Source organism: Lynx rufus, unplaced genomic scaffold, assembly GCF_022079265.1.
Source record: "Lynx rufus isolate CCGP_SWC_20201006 ecotype Redwood Valley unplaced genomic scaffold, mLynRuf1.p SCAF_4, whole genome shotgun sequence".
In the NCBI taxonomy this organism is placed as follows: domain Eukaryota; kingdom Metazoa; phylum Chordata; class Mammalia; order Carnivora; family Felidae; genus Lynx; species Lynx rufus.
Genome location: NW_025814856.1, coordinates 74,262,998 through 74,277,500, shown reverse-complemented (window position 1 = coordinate 74,277,500; position 14,503 = coordinate 74,262,998). Strand labels below are relative to the sequence as shown.

At 39.3% G+C, this 14,503-nt stretch overlaps 1 protein-coding gene across 1 annotated transcript in view; it reads left to right on the top strand.

Annotated features, from left to right (window-relative positions):
* Nucleotides 1–7,867, top strand: part of SUGCT (succinyl-CoA:glutarate-CoA transferase) — a 330,930-nt gene extending 323,063 nt beyond the window's left edge. The window contains exons 10-11 of the mRNA XM_047095218.1: nucleotides 6,390–6,461; nucleotides 7,760–7,867. Of these exons, the coding sequence (XP_046951174.1) occupies nucleotides 6,390–6,461; nucleotides 7,760–7,867 (180 nt within the window). The remainder of the gene's footprint in view (nucleotides 1–6,389; nucleotides 6,462–7,759) is intronic.
* The last annotated feature ends 6,636 nt before the right edge of the window (nucleotides 7,868–14,503 follow it).

The following is a 14,503-nucleotide window of genomic DNA, read 5'->3' as shown; positions in this document are numbered from 1 at the left end:
AAACTCATCCTCTTATCCCCTTCCCCTCTGGTAACCATCAGTTTCTTCTCTATAATTAATAGTCTATTTCTTGGTTTCTTTCTCTCTCTCTCTCTGTTTTCCCCTTTGCTCATTTTTTTGTTTCTTAAATTCCACATATGTGTGAAATCATATGGAATTTGTCTTTCTCTGATTGACTTATTTCACTTAGCATTACGCTCTCTAGCTTCATCAATGTCATTGCAAATGGCAAGATTTCATTTTTTGATGGCTGAATAGTATTCCATTGTGTATATACCACCTCTTCTGTATCTATTCTCCAATCAATGGACAATTGTGCTGCTTCCATAACTTGGCTATTATAATTAATGCTGCTTTAAATATTTCTTGAATCCATTTCTTTGCATCTCTCTTGTCAGGACCCTAAACTAATACACCATCATTTAAAAAAGTTTTTTGAGATAATTGTAGATGCATTTTAAGAAATAATAGACACAGATATTGTGTACCCTTTACTCAGTTTACTCCATTGGTAAGGAGATGTCCTTTGATAGGTAAATGGATAAATACACATCCAGACAATGGCATATTATTCCACACTAAAAAGAAATGAGCTATCAAGCCATGAAAAGGCTTGGAGGAGTCTTGAATGCATGTTACTAAGTGAAATAAGTCAAGCTAAAATACATCTGGTATGATCATACATACTGTATGATCCCAAGTATATGTAATTCTGAAAAAGGCAAACTATGGATACAGTGAAAAGATCAGTGGTTGCCAGGGGTTGGGAGGAGGAAAAGACAAATAGGCAGGGCACAGAGGATTTTTAGGGAAGTGAAAATAGTCTGTATGATACTATGATGATGGCTACATGTCATCAGACATTTGTCCAAAACCACAGCATGTACAGCACCAAGCGTGAACTCTAATGTAAACTACAAACTTTGGATGATCAAACTGTGTCAGTGTAGGTATATCAGTTATAACAAATGTAACACACTGGTGAGAGGTGTTGATAATGGGGGAAGGCTGTGCATATATAGGGGAAGGAGGTATATGGAAAATCTCTACTTTCTGTTAAATGTTTTTGTGAACCTAAATCTAAAATTTATGTTTTTTTAAAAAGGACATCGGAAGCATCCTTGTCATGATGTTGATGTTCTGTATTTTACTATATCAATATCAATATCCTGTGCTATTGCACTATAGTTTTGTAAAATGTCACCAATGGAGTAAACCGAGTGTTTTCTTCTGACCATACGTTCTCATTTCTTACAATATGGATGGGCTGAGAATTTTCCAAATTTTCAATTTCTGTTTCCTTTTTTCCTGAACGATTCTGTAAGTAATTTCTCTTTTTTCACATTGTACTATTGTTGCACCTTCATCATTTTGTTTAGAAATATCTTCAGCTTGGGAAGATACTTCAACTTGGGTGGCCCAGTTGGTTAAGCACCTGACTTCCGCTCAGGTCATGATTTCATGGTTTGTGGGTTCGAGCCCTGCATCGGGCTCTGTGCTGACAGCTCAGAGCCTGGAGCCTGCTTCAGATTCTGTGTCTCCCTTTTTCTCTGCCCCTTCCCTGCTCATTCTCTCTCTCTCTCTCTCTCTCAACAAATAAATAAATAAATAAACAAACAAACAAACAAACAGGGGCACCTGGGTGGTTCAGTCAGTTAAGCATCCATCTTCAGCTCAGGTCATGATCTTGTGGTTCAGTGAGTTCAAACCCTGCGTCGGGCTCTGAACTGACAGCTCAGAGCCTGGAGCCTCCTTCGGAATCTGTGGCTCCCTCTCCCTCTGCCCCTCCCTTGCTCACACTCTGTCTCTCTTTGTCTCTCAATAAACAAAGGTTAAAAAATTTTTTTTAAATAAACAAATAAACATTAGAAATGTCTCCAGCTGAATACCTAATTTCATCACTTGCAAGCTCTACCTTCCACAAAAAACTGGAGCAGGAGCCCAGTCCAGCCCAGTTCTTTGCCACTTTGTAACAAGGATTGCCTTGCCTCCAGTTTCCAAACAGGAGTTCCTTATTTCCACCTGAGACCTCATCAAAATGGCCTTTCCTGCCCATATTTCTAAACATTCTGTTCAGCGTTCCTTAAGTATTCTCTAAGAATATTGAAATGGTCTAAAGACGTTCTCTCCCCTTTTCTTTCTGAGCTCTCAACGGAATTGCCCTGAACAGTCAGTTCATAGCAATGTAGGCTTTTTCTAGCATAAACCCCAGATCTCTTCCAGTCTCTCTACCCATTGCCTGGCTCTAAACTGCTTGTGCACTTTTAGGTATTTGTTACAGTGGCATCCCACTCCTCAGTATCAGTTTCTTAACCCACTTGTGCTGCTATAACAGAACACGATAGTCTGTGTGGCTAAGCAACAGACATTTATTTCTCACAGTTCTCAAGGTGGGGAAGTCCAAGATCTGGGCGCTGGCAGATTTAGTTCCTGGTGGGGACCTACTTCCTGATTCACAGATGGCGATGTTCTTGTTCCTGTTAATCTTAAAAACAAAACTGTCAGTTATTTTATCAGCAATCAGCAAAAATGGCCTATTTGGGAATGACAGAGAACTACAACTTAGGACATGAAAGCTACAGCAAAACCATAGGCAAGTCCCAAAAAAAAAAGAAGGAGAGGAATGTCATTTTATGGAGATGAAGGGGGAAGTTGGGAGAATTTGTTTTGAATGAAAGTCTATTGGAGAAAAGCAAGAGTTCTGAGTGATGATGGTCTCTCATTGGCTGAGTTGCAGGGGCAGTTGATCTCTTGTGGAGGATTAAGTGGACAAGCCACCTTTGAACCACATGGGTGTGAATGGCACAAGTCCGTGTACACTTGGAAATTTTTCAATAAGTACAGTACAGTACTGTAAATGTATCGTACTTGCTTATGACTCTCTTAATAACATTTTCTTTTCTCTGATTTACTTCATTGTAAGAATCCAGTGTATAATACACATAAGATACAAAATGTGCTAATTGACTATTCATGTTATTGCTAAGCCTCATGGTCAACAGTAGGCTATCAGTAGTTAAGTTTTGGGGCGTCAAAAGTTACACGTGGATTTTCAGCTGTATGCGTGTGTGGGTTGCCATTGTTCAAGGGTCGATCGTACATGTTTCCTGTGAGGCCTTCCTTTCCTGTTGATGACTCTTGTGTTGGGGTCTGTAATGGACAGCTATTCTTATAATTGACGCTTGTCAATTACAAGTGATACAGCTTTTCCTTTTAGTCTCCTGACTCCACTTTAGTGACGTTTCCCTCTATTAATTTTCATACTCCTTATACCATCATATTGGGGTTAGGATTTCAACATGCGACTCTGGGACATAATTATTTACTCTTCAGCCAATACTTTGTTTTTAAGTTTTTACTTAAAATATATTTATTAAATAAACACTGTAGGAACAATAACAGGGAACAAATAAGCATTTAAAGAACTCAATCTTACCTTTATCCTTATAAATCTATTTGATGATCTTTAATTGTGTTTGGTGCTCAGCCACTATGCAGTCTTCATTTTCCTGTGATCATTAACTGGTTATTTCTGCTTAAAGTTTTGAAAGTTTTATATTGATAAAGACATATTTCACGGCATAGCTAAGGCTTAAGGAAGAAACACTTCTTCATTAATTAAAAGGGAATGAGGATCTCCAAAAATGTAAACTTGCTGAGTTTTATGTCACTAATCTAAAATTTTAAAGTTTATTTATTTATTTATTTTGAGAGGGAGACAGAAAAGAGAGAGGCTGAGCAGGGGAGGGGCAGGGAGAGAGAGAATCCCAAGCAGGCTCTGTACTCTCAGTGTGGAGCCTGACGTGGGGCTCAAACTCACGATCTGAGCCAAAATCAAGAGTCGGATACCTAACCAACTGAGCTACCCAGGCACCTCTAAAATTTTGAAAATCTTTTTTCACATTATACTTGGTAGCATACATTGTTACTTCATATTACTTATTCACTTCCCAGCTCAGATTTTCTCCAGAAAACAAACAAACAAAAAAAAAAAACAAGCTGACAATCTGTGTACCTTCGTAGTTATCAATGGTTTATTGGGGCATCTCTGTTCAAAATCCTTTGCTCCTCACTCATACCTCCATTGAAAATTCCCTTTCCATAGTTTGAGAAACACCAATGCATTGTTTATAACACAAACTTTGCTTTTGCCCTGTGAACAGGGAAGATAAACTTTTAAAATAGTTCATGTGATATCTTTTTAGTAGCATTCATTACCAAATCAAGCAAAAATGTAAATAGAATAAACCCCATTAATAATGTTTTGCCTGAGATTCATTTTAGCCATGAGTCTATTATATGGAAGCAGTTATCTGAGAGATTTATTACATTTTACGGCCATTTATTAATTGCCTAACATTCTTCAGATATCATGTTAGGTCTAGTAGGAAGAATAAAAAGAAAACATACCATCTTCCAGCTTCGGTTTCCCAGCACCAGACAACGGGACTTTCAACGATGCTGGAAATGCTCTTTATCTACACTGATATGACAGCCATGGCTTTTGAATGTTTGACATTGTGGCTAGTGGGTCTGTGGAACTGAGCTGTTACTTACATTTTTTCTTAATAACATCTCTACTGAGATATAATTGATATATCATAATTCACTCATGTAAAGTGTACATTACAACAATCTTGGAACATTTTCATCACCCCATCAGGAAACCCAGAACTCATTAGTGGTAGTGGTCACACCCCCAAATTCTCCCCATCTTCTCAGCCCTGGGTGGTCGCCAATCTTTCTTTCTGTCTCTATGGATTTCCCTATTTTGGACGTATCATATAAATGCTATCAAAATATGTGGTCTTTTGTGACTGGCTAATTTAATTTTAGTTTATTTAAATTTAATAGCCACATGCGGCTAATGGCTATTATAGGAAGCAAGTGAAGTGAAAGACCACATACAGATCCTGAAGGCTAAGAAGAAGATAATTCTGAGAAAGGGGAATGCGGAATACAGGTCAGAGATTGGAGATGAACCCAGATGGAGCCTAGTGATAAGACAGGTTCCTGGAGGAAGGGATGGTTAACAGTACCAAATAATACAGAGGGGTCAAGAAAGAATAGTTTCAGTGTAAAGATCGGATAAAAATCCTGATGACAAAGGGCATTGGCATGTGGCGTTGATGAAGAAGTGTAGGCAGGTGGAATTTTGTATCATTCAGAGATGGAGGGAAGGAAGAAAATTTCAAGATAGCCTGAGAAGGATAACAGGATTGATAGAAATTTTGTTTTGTTGCTGTTAATATTTTTAGTGTAGACGTGAGCCTATATGTAGGCAGAAAGAAAAGGATCTAGTCGGAATGAAGAGATTAAGGATGATTGAGCAAGGTTCTGAAGGATATGAGTGAGGGTGGGACCAGGGTTTTTAGTACAGGAGCAAGCCCTGGCAAGGAAGATTGAAGTCATCTTTCTCAGAGGCAGGAGTAAGTAAAGAAAGAGTAGGTGAAAATACAGAGTAATGTTTACATAGAAAAGAAGGAAACTAAAGGAACTCATTTAAGACAGTGGGAATGAGGCCTTCTGTGGGTAAAATTTGGTTCCTCCAACCATCACTGTGATCAAATGAGGAGAAGGGAGTTCTCCAGATGCTCTGGGAGGTGAGTGTATCAATATCTTATATTCTTGTTGCTGCTCAAATGAATGTGTCTCCTAGAAGCAACAAACATTTTCAAGTACATAAAAACCACATGAGGTTCAGAGATCCACATGTGTCAATTTTCACTTAATGAAAAGTAAATTGTCCAAAAGTTTACATATGAGATCTTCAAAGATAAAATGTATCAGTGTATGCATCCTCCCTTCCACCCTCCCTTCCTCCCTCCTCCCTCCCTGTTTCCTTCCTTCCTTCCTTCCTTCCTTCCTTCCTCCCTCCCTCCCTCCCTCCCTCCCTCCCATTCATTTATTTTTCTTTCAGTTTGTAGAAAACATTGTATCCTCTTGCTCCTTTCTCTCCAAGGAAAAATGGAAACAAACAAAATATAAAACTTTGGAAAAGCCCAACATTAATCCATACTACAATGAATACAGAATTTCATGTTATGCATTATAATAAAACTGTTTTAGTTTAATTTAGTATTTTCTTTATTTTTCCAAGCCGTGTTACAACAGTTAGTGGAAGAGCCAGGAAGTGTTTTGAAAATCCCAAATTAAGAAAAACGAAACAAAAAAAAACAAAAAAACCAACTATGCAAATATAAGAACAAAATCTACTAATTAATTAATATTTATTTAGTTAGTAATGTACTTTAGAACATGCTTTCTATATAGAAGTTTTAGAAATTAAAGCTAACTTTTATGGTATTTTCAATATATAAAGTTATATATTCATGTATCTATGTATTTGTATGTATGTATGTACTTATGTATTTATTGATTTCTTTTAGGCTTTTAAAACCAAGGATGGATATCTTGTAGTTGGAGCAGGAAATAACCAACAGTTTGCTACTGTGTGCAAGGTAATCTTGAATCACTGGGGTGGGCAGATGACCCGTGCAACAACTCGTTTCGTATACAGCCAGGAAAGTTCAGTTTTGCCTAGAACAATGTTGTTAAGTCTACAGCCAACTCCAGACCCCTTGCCTTCACACCTAACAATGTGCCATTTTGATACGTACAAGTGCTCGGGACATGGTCTGAATTAGCATTCTGACTATATGTTTTTTTCAGGTTATCTGGCTGTATTTTGAAATGAATCATAGTACATAGGAACCTAAATTATCCTCAAACAGGACCTGACTACCAGTCCAATGAAAAAAAAAGGAAAGAAAAAAATGCACTAAAATTTTTTTTAAATGTTTATTTATTTTTGAGAGAAAGAGACACAGAATGTGAGGGGGAGGGACAGAGAGAGAGAAAGAGAGAGAGAGAGAGAGAGAGAGAGAGAGACATGGAATCTGAAGCAGGCTCCAGGCACTGAGCTGTCAGCACAGAGCCCCATGTGGGGCTTGAATCCATAAACCAAACCATGAGATCATGACCTGAACCGATGTCAGATGCTTAACCGACTGAGCCACCCAGGTGCCCCCAAAAAAATGCATTTTAAAGGGAATTTTATTGCCAGGATATTTTTCTTTTCTCTTTCTTTTTTCTTTTTCTTTTTTTCTTTTTTCTTTTTTCTTTTGTTTTTGTAATAACATGAGATCTAATTAGGCCCAAATACAGTATAATACCAAATTTATTGTATTAACCACTAGAAAACTAAAAACAACTTTTCACATTAGCTTTTAATTTTGCAGAATACCTTTCTGCAAAATTCATGTTTTAAGGTGTTAGCAATTAAGGTTATATTAAAGATGTTGCTACTCATTGGGTTTAAAAAAAGGCCTTGGAATAGTTTGAGATAATTTTATATTGAAGATTTTACATTTTTGGCATCACTTAGACACTTTTTTTATTTGATGTCTTTACTACTTACCTAGATTTTAGGGTTTTTTATATTTGCTTTTATTTAAGTCTTTAGGTTCCCGTTCACTTTTTCCAGTTCTAGTCCCAGAAGTATGATCTAGCTTTAAAAATATGTATTTAAGTTTTTATTTTAATTTTTCTTTCCTGTAGGGGAAAGGCCTCACCTGTTGAGGACGTTTTAATTTTTTTGCACTCCTCATACGTACCACTGTGAACTTCCGGCGTTATTAAAGATGCCCAAATATTCCTTAGAGGAGCCTTCTTTATTGCAGTTAGCCTGCTAGAACCTTCTGTATTGCAGTTAACCTGCTATGCACAAGAATTCTTTATTGTGGTGCCTCTTTTACAGGAGAGGGTAGGGAGCGCCGCTCAAAACCACAGCAAAGGGGTGGGACGTACCAGGGAGAAGGTGACAAATGGAGCTGGTTCCTATGGCAGGGAGGGCTGGAACATCTGAGGTGGGGAAGAGGGAGCTTTCATAACGGTGACTCTGAGTAAGTGTAGAGAAAATCGATTCAAACATTTGATCCAGGATCAAAGAATCTTTATTATGAACGGTCAACGTTAAAAATATGAAACATACGGAAGCCGTTGCCTGTGAAGTCATTTGCGTACTCTAGCCACAGAGATGTAAAAGCCAGTTCATTGCTATAAATGAGTACAGATTTTCTTCCTGGGCCATATGTTTTGGAGTTTTCTCTCTCCAGAAAGGGGGGCGGGGTGGGGGGGGGTAGAAATTACTGGTTGACATATTCTTCACTGTTGAAAATAACTGTACTGAGCTCTTTTTATTTTTGATTCATTACTGCTGATCAGTTTGAAACTTTTGAACTTCCTCATAAATATCCATAAGAACATTTTTTTTGGAAAAGATTTTTATTTCAAAGCAGAATATTTGCCATAAGTCTGAGTACTAAAATATGACTCACTGTGCTGGTGTGTTAGGATACGTTTGTTTAAAAGGAGACCATCAGAGGGCCTTTGAGAGTGGTACACTTGACCTTGTTTTTCCATATGTGAGTTAGGAATGATAATCCCTGTTATGAACCCGTAAGACAATGTCTATCAAATTCTTTGAAACACTCAGAAGAAAATTTTTATGTGTCCAGGATTTTAATGCTATTTACATCTCTTACTAGGCATCTTGAGCGAACATTGCAATCTGATTGATTTTTTTTAACCTTCATAATTATATCCTTACATGTAAACTTGCCCTATAAAACCTTTTAACCTGAGAAAAATGCTCTGATCCCTTATGCCATGTATAGTGGGTTTCTTGTAAGTATTTTTGGTTCAGATTTATCTGTTGCGAAGGGGCTTGTGATTCAAATTGACCTTACGGAAGATGAAGTTCCCAGGTTTTCACATGATGCCCATCAATTGTTCTTTTGCCAATTAAGGCCCGTCATAAAAGATAGGGTGGCTCGGGTGCCTGGGTAGCTCAGTCGGTTGAATGTCAGACTTCAGCTCAAGTCATGATCTTGCAGTCAGTGAATTTGAGCCCCCCACATCAGGCTCTGTGCTGACAGCTCACAGCCTAGAGTCTGCTATGGCTTCTGTGTCTCCCTCTCTCTCTGCCCCTTCCTCACTCATGCTCTGTCTCTCTCTCTGTCTCTCTCAAAAAATAAACAAACATCCAAAAAAAAAAAAAAAGAAAAAAGATAGGGAGGCTCTACCTCCTAGGGAGAAATACAGCAGTATTGTCTGTGATGAATGAGTAGAATTTACTTGGGCCTAATCTCTTTCCAAAATTGAAATAGATCTACTGGTTGACTAATACTTCTGGGGCAGGGGGTCCTATTAAGGAGCTCTTATTGTCAGGAATTAGGGTGAAAACAAGAGCAATTGGGTTCAAGGCTTGGGGTTCAGAAAATCTTCCTGCATATAAACCGAACCTTGGCTTAGAACAAATCCCATTTTATGTCTCTTAACGTGATACAGAAGAGTAGGCAACATGAGCATATGTAAGCTATTTTAAGCTGATTGATGCCAACACTAATGGGTATTCCTATTTGAAGTACATTGACATCCTTTCAAAAGTCATTTAGACTGAAAGTTTCTTTTATTGGAGGCAATATGCATTGGTTCTCAACTCTAGCATGCATAGGAAATCTCCTTGAGCTTCATACCCAAAGATTTTGACTTAGCATGTCTGAGGTGGGGTATGGGAAACTTCAATTTCAGTAAGCATTGTAGCTGATTTTGGAGCAGGTGTTTTTAGGATGTTATAGCATAGTTCTAAGGCATACTGTGAGTCTTGGAGCTAGTCAGGTGACCTCTGGCAAGATGCTTAATCTTTGTTAAGCATCTGTGTTCTCATGACAAAATGAAGATTATAATACATGACTATGCTAATATATAAATTTTGGGATTTTGCAAGAGTTAGATTGGATAAGTAAAATAGTCTGTCTAGTCCTGACTCACAGTATGCACTTAATAAATGGTCTCTATAAAAATTACATTTGTGGGGGGGGCATCTGGGTGATTCAGTCGGTTAAGCAACCAACTCTTGATTTCAGCTCAGGTCATGATCTCTTTGTGAGATTGAGCCTCCTGTAGGGCTCTGTATGGACAGCACGAAGCCTGCTTGGGATTCTCTCTCTCCCTCTCTCTCTGTCCCTCCACCCCCACTTGCTGTCTCTCTCTCTCTCTCTCTCTCTCTCTCTCTGTCTCTCTTTATCTCTCTCTCCATCTCTCAAAATAAATAAATCTTAAAAAATTGGGTTTGGAGAATCTGGTTCTGGTTAAGATAAAGTAAGCACACTTCTCCCTATCTCTTCCGTTGAACGCAGCGATAAAACCTGGATAGAATGCACGGAGCCATCTATGAGAGGGTGTAAGAGGGCTCTGAGAAGTAAGTAGTAGGAGGAGAATTGGGGAAGAACACCAGAATTTAAAGTATCTCTAAGGCAGCAGTAAGTTTCTGTGCAATGACTTCCTTATACAGTGGAGCCTGAAACATGGAAGTAGGCACTAGGAAACAGAGCTGAGCCCTACGAGATGCCCTTTCTTCTTAGAGTGAGGACCACAAAAGTGAGCTCTAATAGCAGAGAGAGTGTGGAAATCCTCCGTCTTTTCTCCCTCTCCATTTTCTCACGCCCCACCCCACAAACAACCCCTGTAATGGCATCAGCAGATGAACAGGAACTAAAACTCTGAGGAAGGAGAACTTTCCTCTTTATCTCTGAGCAGTGATCCCCCAGAAAGAGGGGTGAATCCCTGTTGCTTTTTTCTCTCCCCCCACTGCTTGGCCTCCACCCTGCAAGTCTGCTAGGGAGTAGGCTACCTAAGGGGGAGCCCCAGGGAACTGGAAAGAGACTGCAGAGAGGCAGGAGCTGTGGAAAGCAATCCTTGAAGTTGTTGGTGAACCCCTCACTCACCTCTGAGCTGCACATACACTGATCTGGTGCTAACCAGCACCCCAGAGGAGTTGAGGACTGAGTTAAGGAACAGATGACTGCCCAGGTGGCAGCATGACCATTAAGTAGGGCACATGTGGGACAGATTCGAATAGCACTGCAAGCGCTCAGAACTCCACTACCTCTAGAACCAAAGCACACCAAAGGTGGGTTGTGGGACTCACAGCCTGGACCTCACCAGGTCAACTGCTTGCTAAACACAATAACAACAAGATTTTTCTGTAGGATTTAAACAAGACCCAGAGGCTCATAATATAATATTTAAAACGTCCAGGATACAATCCAAAATTACTCAGCATATGCAGAGCCAGAGCTTGCATGAGAAAAGACAGTCAATAAATGCCAATGCCAAGATGACACAGATGTTGGAATTAATTTACAAAGGCCTTAAAACAGCTATTATAAAAATGCTCCGATAGGCATCACAGACTTTGTGGAAATAAATGGAAAAATAGAAATGTCCCGCAAAGAAATAGAAGATATGAAGAAGAACCAACTAGAAATTCTAGGATGGAAAAATACAGCCACCAAATAAAAAAAAAAGCATCTCCTCACTGGGTGAGCCCAATAACACAATGGGGATGACAGAGGAAACTAGTCATGGAACTCGAAGATAGATAAGTAGAAATCATTCAGTCTGAACCACAGAGAAAGAAAAAAAGAGTCTCCTCCCCAAAAGTCTATGCTGAAAAAATATTTGAAGATGTAATTGCTGAAAACTTCCCAAATTTGGCAAAAGACAAAAACCTACAGATTTAATAATTTCAGCGAACCCCAAATAGGATCAACCCCAATAAATCCATGCACAAACACACCCAAGACTACCCGCTGAAAAGGAAAGACCAAGGCAGATGTTTTGAAAGCACCCGGAGAAAAATGATATATTACCTGTGGGGGGACATGGACACAATTGACTGCAGATTTTTCGTAAGAACCTGGGAGTCCAGAGAGAAGTGGCACAGAGGTGTCCACCCTGAACTCTATATCCGGTAGAAATATTCTCAGAAAATGAAGGTTAATTAAAGACATTCTCCCTCCCTGTCTCCCCGCCTTCCTCTTTCCCATCCTTCTCTTTTGAACAAACCCATACTTCATTATTTCTTTTGGGGGAAAATGCACCTCGTTGGAATGCTTCCCATGGATTTAGTGCTCAAGATGTCAGGCACTTTCACTGACATGACTTCATTCCGTCCCAGGCAACACTGCTTCGAGCACATAAGGAATGGTTGTGATCACAGCACCTGGAATGAAGCGGTCTCTCTAGGAACATTTTGAATGGCAGTGTGGCTGAACACAGAACAATAATTATTGTGACCCACTCTTTTGTATCAACTTTCAAATAGAAAAGAGGTCTAATATGTCAAGTTTAGAGAAGGACATATGAGGATATCCTGGTTCCCATTGAGTAAAATCACTGAGTGTTTTTTTTGTTTTTTGTTTTTTTTAACATTTATTCAGTTTTTGAGAGACAGAGAGAGACAGAGCATGAGGGGGGAGGGACAAAGAGAGAGGGAGACACAGAATCCAAAGCAGGCTCCAGGCTCTGAGCTGTCAGTACAGAGTCCAATGTGGGGCTCTAACCCACAAACTTTGAGACAATGACTTGAGCCAAAGTCAGATGCTCAACTGACTGAGCCACCCAGGTGCCCCACTGAGTGTTTTTTATTTTATTTTTTTAATGTAGCTTATACTATTTCTGGGTGAGGCTAGATTTACAGATTTAACCTGTGATTTGGTGAAGGCACTTGCTTTTTCTTGAAATGACTTATTCATTCTTGGGGAGGGAAGGGGTTTCCATTCCTGGACAAGGCTGGAGGCCATTCTGGGATCAGGTGTGGTGACAGGGAGGGTTTGAGAAAGGACGCTCTATGTGGTGTCGCTTTTTAAACTCTGGGAGAGTAACACTGTCTTTATTATTCCTAAAGGAAATGAATAAGTGAACCATGCAAAAGAGAAATGACACCGTGGAGATGCTCTCTTTACTCCAGGGAACCTTCTTCACTTCTCTGTCCTTTGTGAGATGATTAATGGATTGATTTTATTTAAACTGTGGGAAACAAATGAAACCATTAAATGTTTATATTTAAAGCAAATACATTACTAGAGGTAGTGAAGCTTTCTGTGGGCCACATGGCCTGCCCGGAACCCATAAATGCTCCTTCTGACTTTCCAACACAACTGCCAAACACTGCCTCCACACATTCTTTATAAAACTTCTTTTCCATTCCAAATCCACTTGGTACTTTCATTACGGTCTTGTTAAAATTGCAAGATGTCCGAAGGGACTTGCAAGATAGATTTCCCTTTATTGAGGAGGAGCAAAAGAGGAAGTGTATAAAAGCATTTCTATTTGTTATTCCTTCAGGGAGACATATTAAAGAAAAATAGTGACACTTCTATAGGAAGAATATCTTTTAATTTGACATTATTTTAATGGTGAGCATTTGGGGCAAATGTATATGCTTTTCCTCTGTTTTAGCACCTTGTACAACATCCTGGATTGGACTTCTGGGACAGATAATATTATTTTATTTACATGTGGAACAAATAAGTGAATGTACCTACAAGATATATGTTGATCGTGGGCTTTGTGAAAGTGCAGACAAGTACTTGTGATATTGGTTCTCAGAATTATGTCCATTTTATCCAGTTTTGTATCTCTCTACTTACTCTCTCCAGACAAGCTTATGATGGGGATCTGATAACTCTTTCTATGCTCCTGTTTGTAGGTACCTACACAAATGTAGCAAAAACTTCTCATAAATGACAAACTCAGTCACAACATTACCCATATTAAAAAAATTTTTTGTACCGTTTACTCATTTTTGAGAGACAGAGAGTGAGTGGGGGAGGGGCAGAGAGAGAGGGAGACACAGAATCCGTAGCAGGATCCAGGCTCCGAGCTGTCAGCACAGTCCGACATGGGGTTTGAACTCACTGACCGTGAGAATATAACCTGAGCCGAAGTCAGATGCTCAACTGACTGAGCCACCCAGGCCCCTCAACATTACCCATCTTGATTGCATGATCCTTCCCTCTATATTCCTTTGCTGTTCTATATGCTTTTGTCTGGAAGCATAAAGGTCAGCAAAGGATGGTGTTGGGAAGGGTGTGGTAGTCGCTGAACACTTGCACTCACAGGTAGGTACCCCCCAAATCGTGACTTATACATTAAGATTATTTTTCCTGGGGGCGCCTGGGTGGCTCAGTCGCTTAAGCATCAGACTCTTGATTTCCTCTCAGGTCATGATCTCAGGGTTCATGAGTTCAAACCCTGAGTCAGGCTCTGTGCTGACAGCACAGACACTGCTTGGGATTCTCTCTTTCCTTCTCTTTCTCTCTCTGTCCCTCCACCCCCCCCCTCTTGCTCTTTCAAAAGTAAGTAAATAAATGTTAAAAAACATTATTTTTCCCTTTTAGATCTTGAATTTGCCTGAACTGATTGATGACTCCAAGTATAAAACTAACCACCTTCGGGTACAGAATAGAAAAGAGCTTATCAAAATACTATCTGCACGGTAAGCTTGGATCTACTGTGTGTACACTTAAGAATTAATGTCATTAGCATTTACCTGGGTTTTTTTGTTTGTTTGTTTTTTGGTGTTCTTTTTTGCCTTATTTAAATTAACTTGTATTTCTTTAACATTTCGCAAAGCTGGTTAGTGGAAAGATAT